The 19,100-nt window shown below is 39.2% G+C and overlaps 1 protein-coding gene across 2 annotated transcripts in view; it reads left to right on the forward strand.

Moving 5' to 3' along the window:
* Positions 1-19,100, forward strand: part of LOC122636373 (monocarboxylate transporter 10-like) — an 85,353-nt gene that overhangs the window by 48,174 nt on the left and 18,079 nt on the right. For both annotated transcript variants that reach the window (XM_043827524.1, XM_043827525.1), the window contains 4 exons: positions 3,600-4,120; positions 4,950-5,118; positions 9,673-9,783; positions 10,181-10,354. In XM_043827524.1, the coding sequence (XP_043683459.1) occupies positions 3,938-4,120; positions 4,950-5,118; positions 9,673-9,783; positions 10,181-10,354 (637 nt within the window). In that variant the 5' untranslated portion in view covers positions 3,600-3,937. Of the gene's footprint in view, positions 1-3,599; positions 4,121-4,949; positions 5,119-9,672; positions 9,784-10,180; positions 10,355-19,100 lie in introns of those variants that run through there.

Below are 19,100 nucleotides of genomic sequence, written 5' to 3' on the forward strand. Positions count from 1 at the left end.
ACGGTCGTTCCTTCCAGCGACGGTTACACGATCATCCGGCAACATCATGCAGCCGGCTGGCCAGAGTTCGAGGGTGGATTCAATCTAGCGGGATTACGCTGGCCGACCTTCTCCTCTCCACCTCTTCCTCCCCTCTCTATATTCCGCAGCATCCTCTTCCCTCGTCTCCTCTGTCTCCATCTCTAGGGACGACGAACCGATCGAAACTTCCTATAGCTTTCTCTCCCTAGGACCGTTCTAATAGAGGGACTACCTTTCGGCTGTAAAGACTTTGGTTAAACAAGACGTACGATCGTAATCGTTAATCGATCTGAAGAAAAAAAATCTTTTTCGTTCTCTCCTTTTTTCCCTTGTCTCTCTCTTTCTCCTTTCTTTGCTTTTCGTTTCGATTATCGACCGATACTCCTACACGCACTCTTTTTGCTCGAACCTGTTGCGTCGTTAACATAATGCCTGACTAGCGATTGTAACTTGATATGAGAATATAACCACGGCCAGTGCTAATTGGATTTTACGTACATTAACCGTTCGTTTAACGACTGCTACACGATAAGCTAATTCCGTTGGCGGTGAGCGTACTAAAACATTAGTGCGGAGCATGCGTACATGCGTCGACTTTCTCCTCCCTTCTACCCTTGGGAATAAATGTAAACGTTAAAAACCTTAATGCGCTGCTCATCGTTTACGTTAATATCGCTATTTAACGAGTCTCCGTTTTATCGAGTGGTTCGTTATTAAATGTAAATACTGAGCGACGCCGTATAAACAATTATTACGACGACAACACGGTCAGAGAGAATCGTCGTAAAATACTTACAAATCTTCTTCTAGTAACGTCATTTCAACGGACATCGATTTGTCGAGGCTTTGTCGTATCGATGATAAATTCGCTTGTGAAAAATAATTTCACTCGGTCGTCGGTTTTGGACAGCGAGGACGCGTCGTTTCGAAGTTTGAGGAAAACCGAGAGAAAAACGGAGACGGATTTATTAAAATAAATTACCAATAAATTTCGTGCAAACCCACGAGAGTGCTACCGCGTTAATTTACTCTCGAATATACAACGAATTATACTTTTTCCTCGACGCAATAAATACTAAATATGTGCTGATATCACGAAAAACGATGCAGCTATCGGTACTTGGCGAAATATCGTAAACGGCTGAGATATTAATTGTCGTAAGATCGGCCGTTGGACGCTGAATAAGAGGACTGCGAGGTTGAATTTCTATATAATATTATGCTCGAGTCACCTTTATCCCCTCTCTCTCTCCCCTTCTCTCTTTGTATCTCTATCCACTTTTTTTCTGTTTACATAAGTTTTAGATAGGACGACCGAGAGCGTCGCGTTTGCTTTTTCGATTTGACTTTGGCTTGTTTATATTTTACACGTGGGAGGTCACACATAGGTTACGCACGTATTCACGCGTTCGATAAATATATTTTTTTTATTTTTCTGTCTCTCTCTCTCTCTCTCTCTCTCTCTCTCTCTCTCTCTCTCTCTTTGTTTCCGTATTTTGGAAGGGAAGCAAACAACAAGCTTAACCACTCTCTTTTTCTCTCTCTCTTTCTCTCTCTCTTTCGATACAACGTAAATAGATACATACATAGTATCACAGTGAGAATTTTTCCGATCGTTTGTCATACAACTCTTTCCATTTTCTATTATTTACTTTTCGCAATACATATTGCATGAAGAACGAAGGCGTGAACGACGACGAAGGATAACTTGAACTCGCACGGTTGCAATGTAATAAAAATTGAATCGATGCATAACGAATGTACCGAGTAGAAACGCATCGAAATAGCTTCTCTCTTCCATCCTGTTTTCTCCAACGAGGAGAGCAAAAGAAAGAGAGAGAGAGAGAGAGAGAGAGAAGAGTATATGAAAAGAAAGATGAAAACGAGGACGTATATAGCGAATACCAACAGCGTTTGTACGGCCGTGAGCTCGTGGCGTTCTCTAAAGGCAAATTAATTAAATTCGTAACGATTTTAATTAAATCGACGAAACCGGCATCGATGACAACTACTACAACTACTACTACTGCTACTGCTGTTGCTGCTGCTGCTGCTACTACTACTAGGCGGCGACGACGACGACGACGACGACGACGACGACGACGATGACGGCGACAACGATACACGTTCGATGCAGTTGTTTGCACAATCGATACTTTTAACGATCGAGAGAGTGTGCGTTTGTGTGTGTGCGTGTGAGAGAGAGAGAGAGAGAAAGAGACGTACGTATACAACAATGAGTCGACATAGCATACGCGATATTCCAATTAACGTAGACGCGGCCGTGACGTCGTTATCATACCGTGCATGCACGGAATTATTACAGATATTTCAAAAACGCCTACGACAGGCCTGCGGCGCGACTTCTGCATACCGATGCCAGAATACGCTCTGAGAAGGAACTACCTAGGAGGGTTTCTGACAACGACACGAACCAAGGGAAAGGGAAATGGAAGGATGAGGGGAGGGGAGAGAGAGAGAGAGAGAGAATGTTAGTAATTGCAAGGAGTTCTGCTAGGCAAGGTTTTAATAAGCGTCACTTTTTTTCTTTTTTCTCTTATGTTTTCTTTTTTTACGAGACACGTATTTTTTAGCAACCCGAGAGAAAGAGACGGCTAATTACACCGCCAATTTTTATTCCTACGAGAACTCGCGACAATGACGTAGAAAAGGGGGAAGATATAATTTAATTGGATACGATTCTTCGTTACGACTTTTCGTCTCATTTCTCTCCTTCTCAATTTTTTCTCCGTCCACCTGTGTTCGACTACTCGGATCTCCGATCCTTTCTCGATCGATCCGCAAGAAATTATTGTTTTTCTTTTTTTTTTTTTTAAGTGGCGATCGCTGATCGATTAGAAAACGCGTATAATATCGATAGATATTTCGTGTTTATAAAGCACGCACGAATCCCGTCAGAAAAATAATACCAATCGTTTTCGCACTTGTTACATATTCCACATTTGATACGGTATTAAAATGAAATATTTGGAATATATTTTTGGCGCCTCTGGGAAAATGAAATTTAACTGTTTAAAACGTATGTATGTAAATGCTTGCGCTTCGTTGCCCTACGAATTTGTCAATATCGATGCGATGCGCGCAAACATACGCATATAACATATCCCCTGTTTCTCTCTTTCTCTCGTTATACATCGAAATGCTTAAACGCGAGAATCCGCTGTTGGAAATTCTCCCAGCAAATCCTATTGCTAAAGTCCATGCGTTTTATTCATGAATGGCGTTACGAGAATGACATTTTTTTTTCTCCTTTTATTAAACCATGTTCACCACTGATCGTTCATAATCCCTGTATCTCTCGGTACTTTACTAACTAACAAAACAAAATAAAGAGAGCAATAATCCAGATAATCCTGAGATACTTTTTGCCGTGCTTCAATTTTTTCACATCTCTCTCTCCCTCGCAACAAATTTTATATTATCGCATACAAATTTTATTTATACAAAAGGAATATTATTTTTTTACGTAAAAGGCAATCGTTTATAGAATTAATAGAATTAAAAGAAATATATGATAAAAATCGTACGTTCATTTTCTTCGTTCTTTCTGGTTACAGACAGCAGAAAAAGAAGAAGAAGAAGAAGAAGAAAAAGAAAAAGAAGAAAAAGATCGTTGGAAATAAAGAAAGAAGAAAAGGAAATATGTCGAGAAGGGATGGGTCGAAAAATGGCCGGCTCTTTTTTCTCGATATCGACGCGAACGATAGAATAGAAGGAAGAAGGTGCCGTCTTCGTCCTGTACGTCTTCCTCTTCGTCTTCGATAACACGGCAGCTTCCTTCTCCGGCTCGTCTTTCTTCTCATCTTACTCATCCTTCTTCTTATTGAGAATGCGCATCGGAGCGTAAGAAGACGTAGTACAGTGGCAATAAAATGTGGTGCGCATTATCGTGAAAATGTTGGTGGACGAGTGTGGAAGCGGGATGGGGTGGACTACGGCAGCGAGCGTTAGAGGGGGTTGGTCCACCCCCGGTGCTACTGCTGGATGCAGAAACTCTGCGATGAGTTTTGGGGGCAGTGTACCTTCTCTTCACCCAGCTGGCTCGATACGATCCTTGCGTTCCCAGCATTCCATGCAGGTAACAAGACGCAAGACGACTATGTTTCTCTCTGTATCTCTCTCTCTCTCTCTCTCTCTGTCTCTCTGTCTCTCTCTGTATTTCACTCTTCCTGTTTCATTCATGCACATCCAACCTTTTCTCTTTGAGTCGAATAACGTTTTGCTAAATTGCGATGAAATGCTCCTCGACTCGACAGAAAGAGAGGGAGACGACGAACTTTTTTCTTTCTCGTTCAGTGAACCACAGCATGCAATTTTAAATGTAATAGTTCGACGATTCTTCGAGCACTTCGACACGCCGATATCAAAAAGTTACTTTCAACTATCCATCTATTCTTTCTCTTCTTTTTTTCTCTCCCTTTTCCTTTACACCTCAAACTATCCGGTCTATTTTTATAAAGTCGTAAAGTTAACATTCGCGTCGAGCCAGAGATTATCGGACTTTTCTTGTTCTTTTTTTTTTTTTTTTGCGTTGATTAATTTGAATGACGATATCGAGAGATCTACGTATCCCAAAGTCGATTCGAAAATAGTCGATATAAAGGGAATTACCAGTGGAATATAGGTGCGATAGGGTCTCTACGATGGGATACAATAGCCAATAGAGATATCCGTTTCCGTAACAGGCCTGATTGCGAAGCTATAGAAACGACACGTTCGTATTGGATATAGGTATACACTGCTCTAATTATCGTCAAGCTAGTTTTATTTTATATCCGATGTGTGTACGTCCGCACACACGTGCGTATACACGCTTGGTCCTACCTACGTCCAGAAAAATTCTATTTCGAGACAAAAAAAATTTGTGGTGTTTTTCTTCTATTGTTTCGTTTTGTTTTTTTTTTTAGTGTCCACAAGAGACACCGCAAAGATGTATACACTGCCATCCCATTCACGCATCGAACACTCCTAACAATTATGTGCATCATCCTATGCAGTATTACACGCCCAGTCATTGTACGGAGGGTCAACAACAGAATGGAACTTATACGCCGCATCGGAGTTCCTATCATGGCGGTGAGTTATCATTCAGTTTTCAATTAGCATAAATTTCGGCCATTTTATGAAAATATATATATGTGTGTGTGTGTGTGTGTGTGTGTGTATAACGGTTAACTCCTGTAAAACGCTTTGTCTACGAAATATAACAGTAGTAGTAGGTACGTTCGTCCCTTGCGATATGAATATGTAAAAAGCCAAGTGAAATTGGTTCTCTGATATCTTCGTTAAAACCACGTTCCGTATTTGTTCTTCGTCCATTACACGTCTAAGTATTACGTTTACTTTCCTATAACAATAATTCGTTCTTTTTCTTTTGCGAGATCTCTCTCTCTCTCTCTCTCTCTCTCTCTCTCGTTTTCTCTTTCTCTTTCTTTCTCGCTTCTTTATACTCTTTGAATACGTCGAACTCGTTAATATATTGGAGCGAGATGAAAACGTCCAACAAAAAGAAAAAAAAGGAATCAAAGGATCGATGCTATGCTCCAAGAGACTGCTTGAAAAAAGAAGTCTACTTTAAAAATTTTAATAGAAGGATGTAATGAACACCCTGTCGAAAATACTTTTCAAACGATCTCTTTTATGATAAATTATTATAGCTAGTTTGATATCATACGTTCGTTCTAATAACGAAGAAAGAATCTTTTCGCTGACGAGTTTTAGAAAAAGAAGAAAGAAAGAAAGAAGAAGAAAGAAGAAGAAGAAGAAGAAGAAGAAGAAAGAAATCTAGTAAGATTGACATTATTTGAAAGTTCTTTAGAGTACACTTGGAAAAACGTAAGAACATTATTACCGTGGCTTAACGTTAGAAGTTGTAGTTGGATTTCAGCTGAAAGCACGACGCGGAAAATCGGATAATATGCGAAGTATACGAGGTAGAAAGAGAGAGAGAGAGAGAGAGAGAGAGACAGAACCTTTAGAAAACTCGAAAAGAGAGCACGTATTCCTCGTTGGTAACGTAAAGGGAGCAAGCTTTTCTTCCATTTTATACTATCATTTTTCTACGTCGTATGCTAACTGCCTACCATCCACCCTCCGACCCAACAATCTATGGAATACAACCGCGACAAGGACGAAAATCGAAGCCCATCCATCTGCTCAAGTTTTCTACGAGCTTTTATATCGTAGAGAGGAAACTTTTCGAGAGGTGAAATTTAGTATGCTCTTAGTTGCGTTCTAAAGAGTTTAATCTTTGATCGGGACGGAAAATTGATGAAACTCCGATCGATAGGTTTACCACAGTAGGACGGATGCAGTTTCGTTTAATCGTTAACAAAAGGAGAGAAAAGGAAGGCCGAAGGAAAACGGGACGGAGAGAAATGGAACACGATATTATTCCAAAAGGGCAAAGTTCATCGTGCGAGTAGAAAACGTTACGGCGTTATTATCGCGAGTTTATGGTGAAACTTGTGTAATCCAAATGAGAGAAACAGAGAGAGAGAGAGAGAGAGAGAGAGAGAGAGAGAGTAAGGCGCGAGAAATCGCGTAATATGCGAAATATGAAGGTACAGTCGTTCGTGCTAGTTTAGATTGCAACGCTTTGTAAAATAACATACGTGAAAAAGGAAAACAGACGTACCGCTTTAAAGGCTGCTTATCGTCATGCAAAATTCGTATGAAAAGTATAAATTATACGTAACGCGTGTACTCTCTACTGTAATGATTAAATATCAATCTAGTTTTTTCATTCGTCGTCGTACGAACGATAGTAGATTTTTTTTAAACGTCCTTTAACTATTCATACACAGACACAGACACACGCACGCGCGCGCACACACTTTTGAAAGGATCTTCTTCGTTTCGACAGCGTTTCGATAACGGAGTCACTTAACGAGACATTCTTGAAATTGAATCGATAATGTTTAAGTATCGATAAGAGAGATCAAGGAAAACTGTCGTCCGATCGAAAGGTCACAATTCATTCTCAAAGATATTTTGTCGTACCGAGAGAACCGTGAAATTCAATTTAATCGTTTCCTCCAGTCCTTTCGGAACGAGCTCGTCAGCAATTTTTATGCCCAGCACACTTTTGCGAGCTACCTAATGGCGGCCTTGTAATTCCTTCCACGGTAATTTCATATCCAGAAGTGTCAGGATTTTTATAGCAAACTCCATTTTCAGCGATATTTCTCTCTTTCTCTTGGCACAAGGTACTACTTTTTATCATTGCCCAGAGAAAGATGGAGATAAAGAGAGACAGACGGAGAAAGAGAGAGTCATTAAAAACATCATACTTCACGTCCTAATAAAGATCGGATTAATTAATCGTTCATACTATATTTCAATTTTAATTGTTCCCGGCAATTTTCCCAAACACGATTTATTTTTTATATTACTAAGTTAGCGGCGAGAGCCCGAAACGTTTCCAGGTGATTTTAAAGATCATTATACTTTTTCTTTCTTTTTTTCGAAACTTTTTGAGCTATTCTTTTCTTTCTTTTTTTTTTTATTTCAAACTGTAAAACTACAAAAGCCTAGAAACTTTTTTTGAAGTTCGCAAGTCCGCACGTGAAATATTTCCACTTCTCTATTTCACAATCATTGACCCGTTTTTCTGCACCTTTGCTACGACGCGTCACCGACTCTGTCTCTCTCTCTCTCTCTCTCTCATTGTCAGCCCTTTCTCTCCCTTCGTCTCGCTACCTCTTTCTCTCTCTCTCGGTCTAGTAGATCATCCTCTTTATCTCTTTCCGCTTCTTTCACGAGGGAAAATTTGTTCCGTATTATTTTTTAAGCCGCTTTTCTCGAGATTATGATGGAACACGTGTAATTATTCGATTCAAATCTAACTAACAATTAAACTTTTAAAGGAAAAAGAAAAGGAACGAGATAAAATGAAAGAAAGAAGAGAAAAGAGGTCAGAACCCGGATCTGAAATGATGAAATAGATGTCATAATTATGAGGAAAAAGGAAAGAAAGGGAGAAAGAAAATAAATAAAAAGAAACAAAGAAAGGAACGTGAATGAAATTAAAAGAAAATTCCGGGCAGATACGAAGGAGAAAGAAAGACAGATAGGGAATTTCATTGCATTTTATACTTAAATTCTAGATTTTGACGAGTCGGTACGATCTCACTTTCCACTTTACAGTCATCCAAAGCCCTTTTCTCTTTACCTTTTACTTAAAGTGCCATCGCTTTTCTGCCCTTGCACGGTACACTGTCATCTGCCTTTCATGAACACTTTGACCTAAGTCTTTCTCTCATTTCTTTCTTTTCCATTAAAAAATATTCTCCTTTCTCTCTCCCTCTCTCTCTCTCTCTCTCTCTCTCTCTCTCTCACGCAAACTCAACGTATGTACGTCGTACGTAGAGAGAAAGGTATTCGATTACAACGTTACAAGTAATAACGCATTAAGATACCCGTATATAAAATAAAGCAGAAGGAAGAAGATTTTTAATATAACCGATAAATCCCCATAGAAATTCTTACGTTAAATGCTCGACAATATCCCTCTCTCTCTCGGACTTATCGGAAATCGATAATTCGATGTCGCACTGTCAATATCGAAAATGCTAGATGTGCTGCCAGTTAATATCGCGATATAACTTGGACCAATCGAGAGAAAAGAGAAAAGTCGAAATCGTTGGATGTTCGAGGGAAAACTTTGTTAGAGAAGAGATACATTTTTCCTATCTGAATCATACGTATGTATAAATATATCCTTGAATACATGGATATCTACTATTGCTAAACCATGAGAAAATAATTCGAAGGAATACGATCCTTCGATCTTTCTACCAGAGTCGATCGTTTCGTGCAAACTGTTACCTATCTCTTTCCATCTCTCGTCTCCTTTTTCTCTTTCTATTTTGTATCTCTCTCTCTCTCTCTCTCTCTCTCTCTCTCTCTCTTCCTTTTCTCGCGTCGTCTTCAGCTGTCCGGAGCACGCAAATACAACGTTACGAAGCCGAAAGATACCCAGCTACAGCTCCTTAAGAAGATGCACCACCCTTCCAATTTCTTCTTTTTAATACTCTACTACTCTCATCTTTTTCCTCTTCTTCTTCTTCTTCTTTCTACTTCCTCGTCAACAACTCCTGAAAAGAAACTACGACGATTCGCAACCGTGCGCTTAATTTACATACGAGCTACTTTGGTATTTCCTAAGAAGTGAACGTTTTAATGTACCACTTTCTTCAACGTAATCGCGAGTCTTTCTCCGTGTACCGTTTCTTTTTCCTCTTTCTACACTATTTTCCTTTTTACACGACGAAGATCCCGTTCCTTTTAACCCTTCCCGTAACATCCGATACTCGCAGCATTCATGCGTATTATGCCAATTATCGATTTCTTATTTAAATTGGATCCAATTACGAACGAACGTACGTACGTCAGAATAATGCGAGACGTGGAAAATAACGCGCGCGTGGTTGTCACGAAGATATCAATGTACGTTGAACGTCTGTGCGGAGTTTTCAATTCATTTCAGGATTTTATCGAGTTACCATAGTCATCTTGAGGAAGAAAATAATCGAAAATAATCCAAAGTAATCGAAACGAATGATTTTTAGTCTTCGAAAGAAAGATCGATTTGATCCATCTTTTTTTTTCTTGTTTCGTCCTTTCCAGACACTCGTATACGATATACCGACACGGAGGAAAGCTTGGCAGGGAACGCAAACTGGGTCCTTGGTGATTTACGAACTCTTCATCGTTGTGTTCCCGCATTGCGACGTACAGGTAGAACAACGTCATATTTGAAATCCGTTATTTTCTTCCTAGCAGCGAAAACGCTATAGAATAATTTGATTTCACGCACAACGTCGAATCTTCGAGCTTATGCAAATATAATGTTTGTTTAAGAACGTGTACCAAGCGATTCCAGAGATTAATTTAACAGCTGAGAAGACTAATTTCGAATGCGAGATCACGAACCGTTTGAAAATCAAACTCGATTTTATTTACTAATTTTAATTCGTTCTATAAGACTAAATTTGGCAATACGTCGTACTTATTGAAGAATGAAATGACAAATAATATTTCTATGATATTCGCGATGAAAATATTTCAAAGTTAATTAGATCGAATCTAACGAGACGTCGTCGTTAAGAGGATAATCTTTTTTTTTTCCTATCAGGCATAGACGTCGCTGGTATGCGAGCGCATTTCTATCCGGAGGGTGGCTGGGGGTGGTTGGTATGTGCAGCTGGCTTTCTCGCCCTGTTGCTCACTACAGGAATGCAGCTCGCCTTTGGCTTTCTTCATCTTTATGCTTCACGTCATTTCGGCGAGGTACATATAATGGACATAGGTACGTCTTTCTTTATCTTTCAGTCTTAAAAAAAAAAAAAAGAAAAAATACCAAAAAAAAAAAAAAAAAGAAAAAATAGCAAACAAAAACTTGAAAAAAGTCGCTACGTTTAAATTTGAATCCACCCTTCTACCACGGTTGGCCTACAAATAATGCTCCTACGTATTTCAAAATGTCAGACATGCACGATGAACGCGATCGTTTCTTTGAATCGCTTAGGACTTTGATAAAAAAAAAAAAAAAAAAAAAAAATGAAAAAAGAAAGAATAAGACGGTTACTAATTTAAATTTTCAATTAAGAATTGTCACGAAGAAAGGAAGGGAGACTGAAACCCGGAGAAATATAAAGTATATAATAAGCAATCTTTCCTCAAAACGCGATAAAAATGTTGAAAGAAGTTTAATCAAAGTTTGTCAACGTTATATAATTCTGGCTTAGAGATATTTCTTCGATATATCGTAGGATATCACGAGAGAAAAATGCAACAAGGGGACGTAAATAACGCTCCAATAACTTTATAGTAAAGTACAATGAGATGTCGAGCTTTATGTTCTCTTCTCTCATTAGTTCGTACGTATATTTACTTTGTTGTAACTTGTCTCTTATATGTACATATAAAGATAGATGTGTTACCGAAGATCGATAAATGGCAGAGCTCAAAGAATCTGTCGTAGCGATTTATCAGGGGCTCGTTACCTTGGTACTTAACCTTTAAGCTGCTAGAACAGAAAGAGAGAGAGAGAGAGAGAGAGAGAGAGAGAGAGAGAGAGAGAGAGAGAGAGAGAGAGAAAAGGTAGTAGTAATATTGGGGTCAAAGGCGAAAAGTGCTTTCGGAAAACACACGTGAACTACGGAGCTCGATGGGGTGGCTCTTATCGACGATACAACCCAGCAAAACCCGGAAATTGTCGACGCGTTTGACTTTATTTAAGGGTAAATAAATCAAGGGAACGAAGAAAAAGAAATCTAATAATGCTTGTAAAAAAAAAATATATATATATATATATTGCAAAAAAATTATCGAAATCGAAAATGAAATCTCGAGATAATCGATAATATTTAGGTAAAACCATAGGTTTTACCATCGACCGAATTATATTGAAAATTCTACGTCAGCTCTAGTCAACTCGTTAATATTCCATTCCTCGAGGAAGTAATCCTTCTGACATCGAAGAGCAACTCGAGAGTTACGAATTTAACGGACTTATTAATCCATGATACTTGTAATCGATTTACTCGAACGAAGAAACTAATAGAAAGAGCAGTTGCAAAGACGCATCAAAGTTAAACTATGGAAGATACTTGAGAAATCGGTACAAAGTTTATATTCGCTTATCGAGAGAAGCTAAAAAGATAAAGAAACATATTGCTTTCTTTAAATATTCCAAATTAGAATTATCGAACCAGCCAGAGATCATTGGATAAATTAATTAAATGTGTTAACGAGCGAATTAAAGTCATAAAAAAAATTCGAAATTATCAGTCATAAAAAAAAAAGGTATCGAAGAAATGATCGTTGCTTTCAACGTGCGATCTCTTGGAGAAAACTTCGATCAAAAGGAATAGAATCGACTCGAAAGATTTGAAAAAGTAATGGATTCGCAAAAGTTCTACCAAATTGTATTCGTCTTGTCTCGGTCAGTCGTTTTGTACGAAGCATCGTTCTTCTTAAAAAGAACAGAAAAAGAAAAAGAAAAGTAGCTCTCGAATTTCTAGTAGCGAAAACGATTCTCTCACTCTTTCTCTCCAACGATTTCCCTTCTCCGTCTTTCGAACATACGCGAAACAGCACAGGGCAAAACTTGTCGAACTTCTTACTCAATCTCGAGGAAGTGAAACTCCGTGGAAGAAAATAAGTTTCCATTCTCGAGGATCGGAAAAACACATTTTCTAAATCCCGATGCGCAACCAGCAGTATGTCTCTCTCTTACTCGACATAGACACACATGCATGCCTTCTCTTTCTCTCCCTCTTCCTCTTCTTCGTCGTCTCTTCGTTTTCTTCCTCGAGGGAACGAAGAATTTTCTAGCCTTCCGCGAGGATCCATTTCATGCACACTTTCGACGCAGTTTAATCTTCCACCAGGAAATTCCCCGAGATAATCCTCCAAATACGATCGTCGCTAACAGAGAGAAAGAAGGAGATAGACGGACAGATAGATAGATAGATAGATAGATAGATAGATAGATAGATAGAGAAACAGAGAACGAGAGAGAGATCAGTTCAGAAAAATCGCAATATGTATCTAAGCGATTCGTAGAAAAAAAAAATATGGCGACGAGTCCGCAAACGCACTTTCATCTCGTCCTTTCAGGATTCCCATCAAAACTTTTCCCACCAAGAATATTCTCCTTTAACGTCATTTATTCACCGTACGTCTATTCCGCCGCGAAGACGTTAATCCTCGACTCTCCCTTTCCCTTCGGTCCTCGAAATAAACGTCAACTTTTCTTCTTAATTCCAATTATATATTCCCTTTGATCAAAGTAGACAGCAAATACAAAGTACTAACTTTCGATCGCGAAAGAGGGAAAGTACGAATTGTCGACTTTAAAAGGGACTAGTCTCGATTAAATAGAAAAAAAAAAAAGAAGAGAAAGAAAAAGGAAAGGAAAAGGGAAAACGGGACAAAGATATTAGTCGTGGAAATTTAAATGGAAAAGAAAGAAAGACGAATGATCGTCGAAAACGTTAGGAATTTTGTCGTACGAGCTGTCCCCTGAGGGAGAGACCGAATCATCGACTAGTATTTACCGTTGGGTGAACACACCTATGTATGTACCAACCGCGTCCTAGGTAATCCCTGTATGTGGAGCAATATAGTACGTCGTACACTATCTAATGACATATACGAGCGCAACCGGCATTGACCGCAGTAGTCCCTCTCTCCGTCTTCCTCTCTCTCTCTCTCTCTCTCTCTCTCTCTCTCTCTCCTCATCCAGTACTGGCACACGAGCGGTTTCTACCTCAAGATACGGATTTATTTGCCACCACCCGCAAAGCACTATGAATTATCCTTTCTAAACTTTGGGTCAAGGCCTACGTTCTCTCTACGAGAATATAATATACGATCCCCTTATACATTCGCTTCGCTCGTCGAAAATTTTCTTTAGAATCGCGAGCACGTAAAAGTTCTTCTGCGACGGTCTTAAGGATTACGAGAAAACAACGAAACGTTAAAACCTTCTGTTTTTCCTTTAGCTCCTAACGTCCACGGAAAAATATCACTTTTCTCGAGCCGTTGCCCGAGGACTCCTGGGAACATAAGAGAAAAACGATATCTCCGTTCTTCCGACTACGTACCGTAACGGATTTATTCGTTTATTCCAACTTTATGGGTTGAGATTCATTTGACGTTTCATTCAATTTTTCTGAATTAACGCGTTTCGACGTTGATCGAGGTAAAATCAAAAACGAGCGAGAGATCGCGAAATCGTGCCGTGCCTTTGACGAGCATTCGTTCTCGTTTATATCATACGGTTAAACATGGTCAAATTCCCCGTCGCCCCAACTCTCGTTCTATTCCCTGACTCTACTCTCTACGTTCCTTTGCATCGTGCCTAATGCGACAATGCGGTCGCTAGGCATCATTGTACGCGAAGTATGGGCAAGTAAGTCGAGACAATACACGGTGTTCGCATAGCAGACAGTAATGACGTTATATGTAAAGTTGGCCCATGGAATATATCGGTCTCTCGCTCAACAATGAGGGGGAGAGAGGGAGAGAGAATAAGCTATAATCTCTCTCTCTCTCTCTCTCTCTCTCTCTCTCCACCTCTCTTTGTAGCTGCTGTGTTCCAGCATCCCCGATTCGCATTCGCGCAAATAACGTTACGAAATATGTTGGTGGCTGAATCATTTAGCTCGAACTAATCGATGGGCTGCGTCATTATTCTAATTAATCGTATCACGTTATTGTCCGGTATCCCGAATCGATTCTCATCCTATCGCGTTCCTTCTCGCAGACTCTTCGTATTTAAAGGAGAAACGTGAAATATTTGCAGGATATAGGTATAGATCGTAAATAACGATAGGATTTTTATTTCCATAGAGAAGAGTCTATCCTCTCGACCTCTCGTAACTTTATTTCGATGTGATTCTCCAAGGCTTGCCGATGTCTAACGTTGTTCCATCCGATCGGATGCAGAATGCTACGGTATCTACGTAAGCATGAGAAACGGTAACGTAAGAAAAGCCGAAGCTTTAGGGATTTTTTTCTTTTCTCTGATATACCGCATCCTGCGATTCGGTAGATAATGGGAGTACGCCGCACGTACGGATACCGCAACCGCATTCGAGGGGATTCGTGGTCGAAATTCGAAGGTAGACCTAGTTTCCGAAAAGTTACCGCCATGTTTCTTCCTTCATCAAAGTTAAGACGTCCGGATAAAACGAAAATCAAAGAAAATCGTCCGGTTCTAAGAGCTGAGGAAGATAAAACGATAAGAGGGATCTCGACGTCAGGAAAAAGACATGTTATATAATTTTCTAATATTAGAAGGCCAAGGTCTTCAGAGGTTAATTATGTAATGCGTTATAAACACACGCGCGCCGATCGATATCCCGTCTTTTGTACGACCATATCGATTGCTCGTTCAAGCTGTTTTTAAAAAGGTTAGTTAGGAAGAGCGGAAATAACCGACCTACCCGACGATATACTCGTCGATTGAAAGGATTAATACGAAATCTTATTTCGAGTTAACAAGCAAGGAAACATTCGCAGCCGATCGTTGGAAAATCTTTGAAAGACGACTCCTCTTCTTTTCTCTCTTCCTCCTTTCTCCGTTCGACGACGAACGTGTAAAATATTTCGCGAACGGCTGCCTTTATCGATAATAAAACACACACGTACGCGCGCACACGGACGCACCGAGGTACCACCAAGGAAGTCACTGGGAAAGTCGGAAATGCCTAAGGTCCCTGTGTCTTTCAAAATATTCTCGCGAAATAAAAGCACGAACGGTGGATATAAGATAGACGTAAAAGGGACGTCGCGTAGGTTGAGCTTTACTGTAAAAGAAATATATGTGTACGTTAACGTGGAAGGATTACTACTACTACTACCACCACCACTGCTTCTCGAAAGCAACAAGAACAAAGACTTTGTCGTTTCGTCTGACGGTTCGACGATAGAATTCTTCGACGTTTCTAGAAAAACTTGGACTCTTTATTTTTTTTTTTTTTTTTCGTTATATATATTTCTAAACTCCCCGATGAATCTTCGAGATACGAGAAGCTTTACTCTAGTTTATAATGACGCTTTTGAAGTAATATTTCAAGAGTTTTTGAACGCTGACCGAGGACACTCGTTCGTACATCTTGAAACGACAAAATTTTCGTTGTGTGCGCGCGTGCTATCGGCTTTTTCTGTTTTACTCGTCGAATGTATAAAACGCTTCGAGGTGTAAAATGTTCGATTCGATAGCTCGCAAAGAGTCGGGCGAATTGATTTCGATCCTGCAAAATATTTCTCTGGACGAGTAACGCTTGGAAAGGAGGCTTTTCTCGCAAAGTTCCTATATTCGCATCAAAGACGATTGAAAAGTGCCACTTGGGAAATATACTCGCTTCGTACTTCATCGAGCAACCTTCTGTTTTACTCTCTCCTTTTCTCCGGCTTTCTTTGTTTCTCTTACTCCTCGAGCAAATCAAAGTTTCGAAAATACCTCGAACAGGCACTCGGAACGTTCAAAACTTTGACAAGATATTCGCAGAAAGTTCTTCAAACGACCACGATCTCGAATTTGTTTAAATTTTTCGTCTTCGTGGGACGAGCCGAAAGTTCCTACGGTCGTAGTTTTACAATTTCGAAAGGAAGAAAAATTAGCCTAAAGAGTCTCGAAAGAGGGTAATTGATTCTTGAGACAGCTTAAAAACTTTTAGTCCACTCTGCGCTTTAACGTATCTATCATCGCTATTATAATATTCAAACATAACGAGACTGTCTTCGCGAAAAGGAGTATATATTATACACGGGTAGGAAGAAGGTGATGGTTTCTTAGCTTACCTTGCATCGTTATTCTGCGCTTACCTTACACCATTATTCTGCGCTTACTTTGCGCTTACTTCGCGTATTTGTTTCAAGTTTCTACGACTTTCGGCTCCAAAGATATTCTCACGTATAATAGATGAGGTAGTTATCAATACGAAGAAAAGATTATTTCTGCGATCAAAAAAAAAAAAAAAAAAAAAAAAGAAAAAAAAACAAGTTTATCAACTATTCATTAATGTGTGTAATAATGTTATAAATCGATCCGAATTTCTTTTTAACGAGATAAGATGGAATTCGTTTATAAAAAAATTGCTTATAACAAATCCTTGATCAATCGTTTATCAATATTTTATGGGAATGTCTCCGAGGCTGAAAGTCGTAGAGCTTTGAAATAAATATTCGCAAAGTAAGCGCGGTATAACGACGTAAGATGTTTCTAAAAAAGAACAAACATATTCAAGGTTATCGGAGTTATTGCCCTACTTTTTTACGTGACGATTTGATATATTGGATTTTTATCTATCGGAGCAGCAACAAGTGTTTCTTGTGTTTAGATATCCTTAGTTAAATGGACGTTACAGGATGTTACAAAACCTAAAGCCACGTCAATAAGTTTACACCGCAAACACGTCCCGCGACAACGGAACTTTCGTTCTAGTTAATCGATCCTCTGTCTGTCTATCTGTATCTCTTTCTCTTTAAGAGACAATACACTTTGAGAGAGAGAAAGAGAGAGCACGATAACGACTCTCGCAAAGGCAAATAATCGATTCTAGCTCATCGACTAACGAGCACCGACGTGCGAATTATCATAACGCGAACGTCGATTTGTATCCTACCTACGAATCATTACGGTTGCAAGGATCAGAAGGGTCTTCGATATGTCGAGTTAATTGCACGTACAAATTGGCGTACATCGTTACGCTCGTATGTCGTTAAATGAATCGTAATTAATGCTCGTATATGTTCGCTCTATTTTTCCTTTTTTTTAATTAAATATTTCTCTTTCTTTTTTAAATCGATCAAAGTGCGCTCTCTGAATTTTTTCAGTAAATACGGAAACGTTAATGCGTGAAAAAAACATTATGGAAGAGCGATATTTACTTTTGGCATGGGATTTTTAAATATTAACAAAAGTGATATTAACAGAAGAAACATACGTGTGTTTCGTAGACCAGTTAAGTGAAAAAGGAAATTGTAGAACGGCAAAGAAAAAACGATAACTAAACTCGAAACTTCTCGTCTAAAAGCGTCTCACGAGAAACGTCGTTAGTGGAGCGATATATTACGAAAATCATCTCGACTTGTACGTCTGACAGAGTAATATCCAACTGTTTCCTAACAGAGAAAGAAAGAGAGAGAGAGAGAGAGAGAGAGAGAGAGAAGAGAATTCACCCTTCGGTACGAACGTCTTAGTCCTTTCCCAGAATTGCATCCTCGGTTCGATGGCTAATTACTGCTGTCGCGAAAATGATCTACGTTCCAATCCTATACGGATAATTAGTCGACTTCGAGTTAAATTAGTATAATCCATCGATCTCGTACTTTGTGTTCTCTACGTGAGAACTGTTAGTTAGTGGCATAGAAATAAATGGAAAATATTAGACGACGAAGAACGAAGAAAAAAGGAAAAGGGAGTAGGGGAATGATGATTCAAAAAATTTCAAAGAATACGCGAGGTCGATCGCCTCTCGCGAGAAAAAAAAGTTAATAACGAAGTGTGGGTTTTATTCGAATGGTAATCCGGTTTTGGAAAGAAGATTTAATCGAAAACACACCGTCGTTATTTTCTCTAACGACGTTCCAAACGCTATGGCACCTTTATAAAGTGACTCGCTTAGGAAGGAAATCCTATAGCAGGGCGCGCTAGTTTCGACTTCGATAAGTCGACGAATTAATTCTGTCCTTTGGGATTACACACTGGCACGAAAATCCTTACCGACTGTTTCGATAACTCGAATAATCCCTATCCTACAGCCACGAAATCATTTTCACCTATCCTTTGAAATATTTCTAAAATGATTCAATTAAACGATAACGACGGATAATAATATTAATCGTTTCCTTGCCAAGAATGATTTTAGTTAAAAGCTCTCTCTTTACCGAAGATCGATGAATACAATCGATCGACGAAAATTCTCTAGGAATTAAGAACTTTGGACGAACGTAGCATATTTGATGGTAACTAAATCTCTCTTTTTTTTTTGTTCCCCTGACATTCTATATCAATTCGATGCGACTTAAATAAGAAATCAATATTTAACGTAATACAACAAAGTATCGGATGTTACACTATGGAGACATATCTACCGTAATGAGAGACACGCTACGTTCGCTTAGAGTTCTTAATTCGTGAAAAATTGTATCGATTATATCGAGAGATATCGATCGGATTGCCATAATAATCTGTAAGCAAGCAAATGTATCATTTTAATCGAGATTTCGTATATTTCCAAGTAAATCCTTTCGAGTAGTAAAAGTCGTAGGAGGAAAGAACCAAAGGACCAAAGTGTAATCCGAAAGTAGAGGAGGCTAACGAAGAACTTGCAAAGCAGTAAATCTCGTTCCGCTTCGAAAGCTTTCTGGGATACGGTTGCCGACGTGTCCGTGTGCACCATGTGCGGGACGAATATAACTTGGTCGGATGAATATTCACGGGGCGTAAAAAAGTTTGGCATTAAATTTAATATAGATACGCTGATGTATGTACGCGGACATGGGAAAAGCATTTACAAAGCCGCCCACGCGAATTC

Source organism: Vespula pensylvanica, chromosome 21 (assembly GCF_014466175.1).
Source record: "Vespula pensylvanica isolate Volc-1 chromosome 21, ASM1446617v1, whole genome shotgun sequence".
NCBI classification, from domain to species: Eukaryota; Metazoa; Arthropoda; class Insecta; order Hymenoptera; family Vespidae; genus Vespula; species Vespula pensylvanica.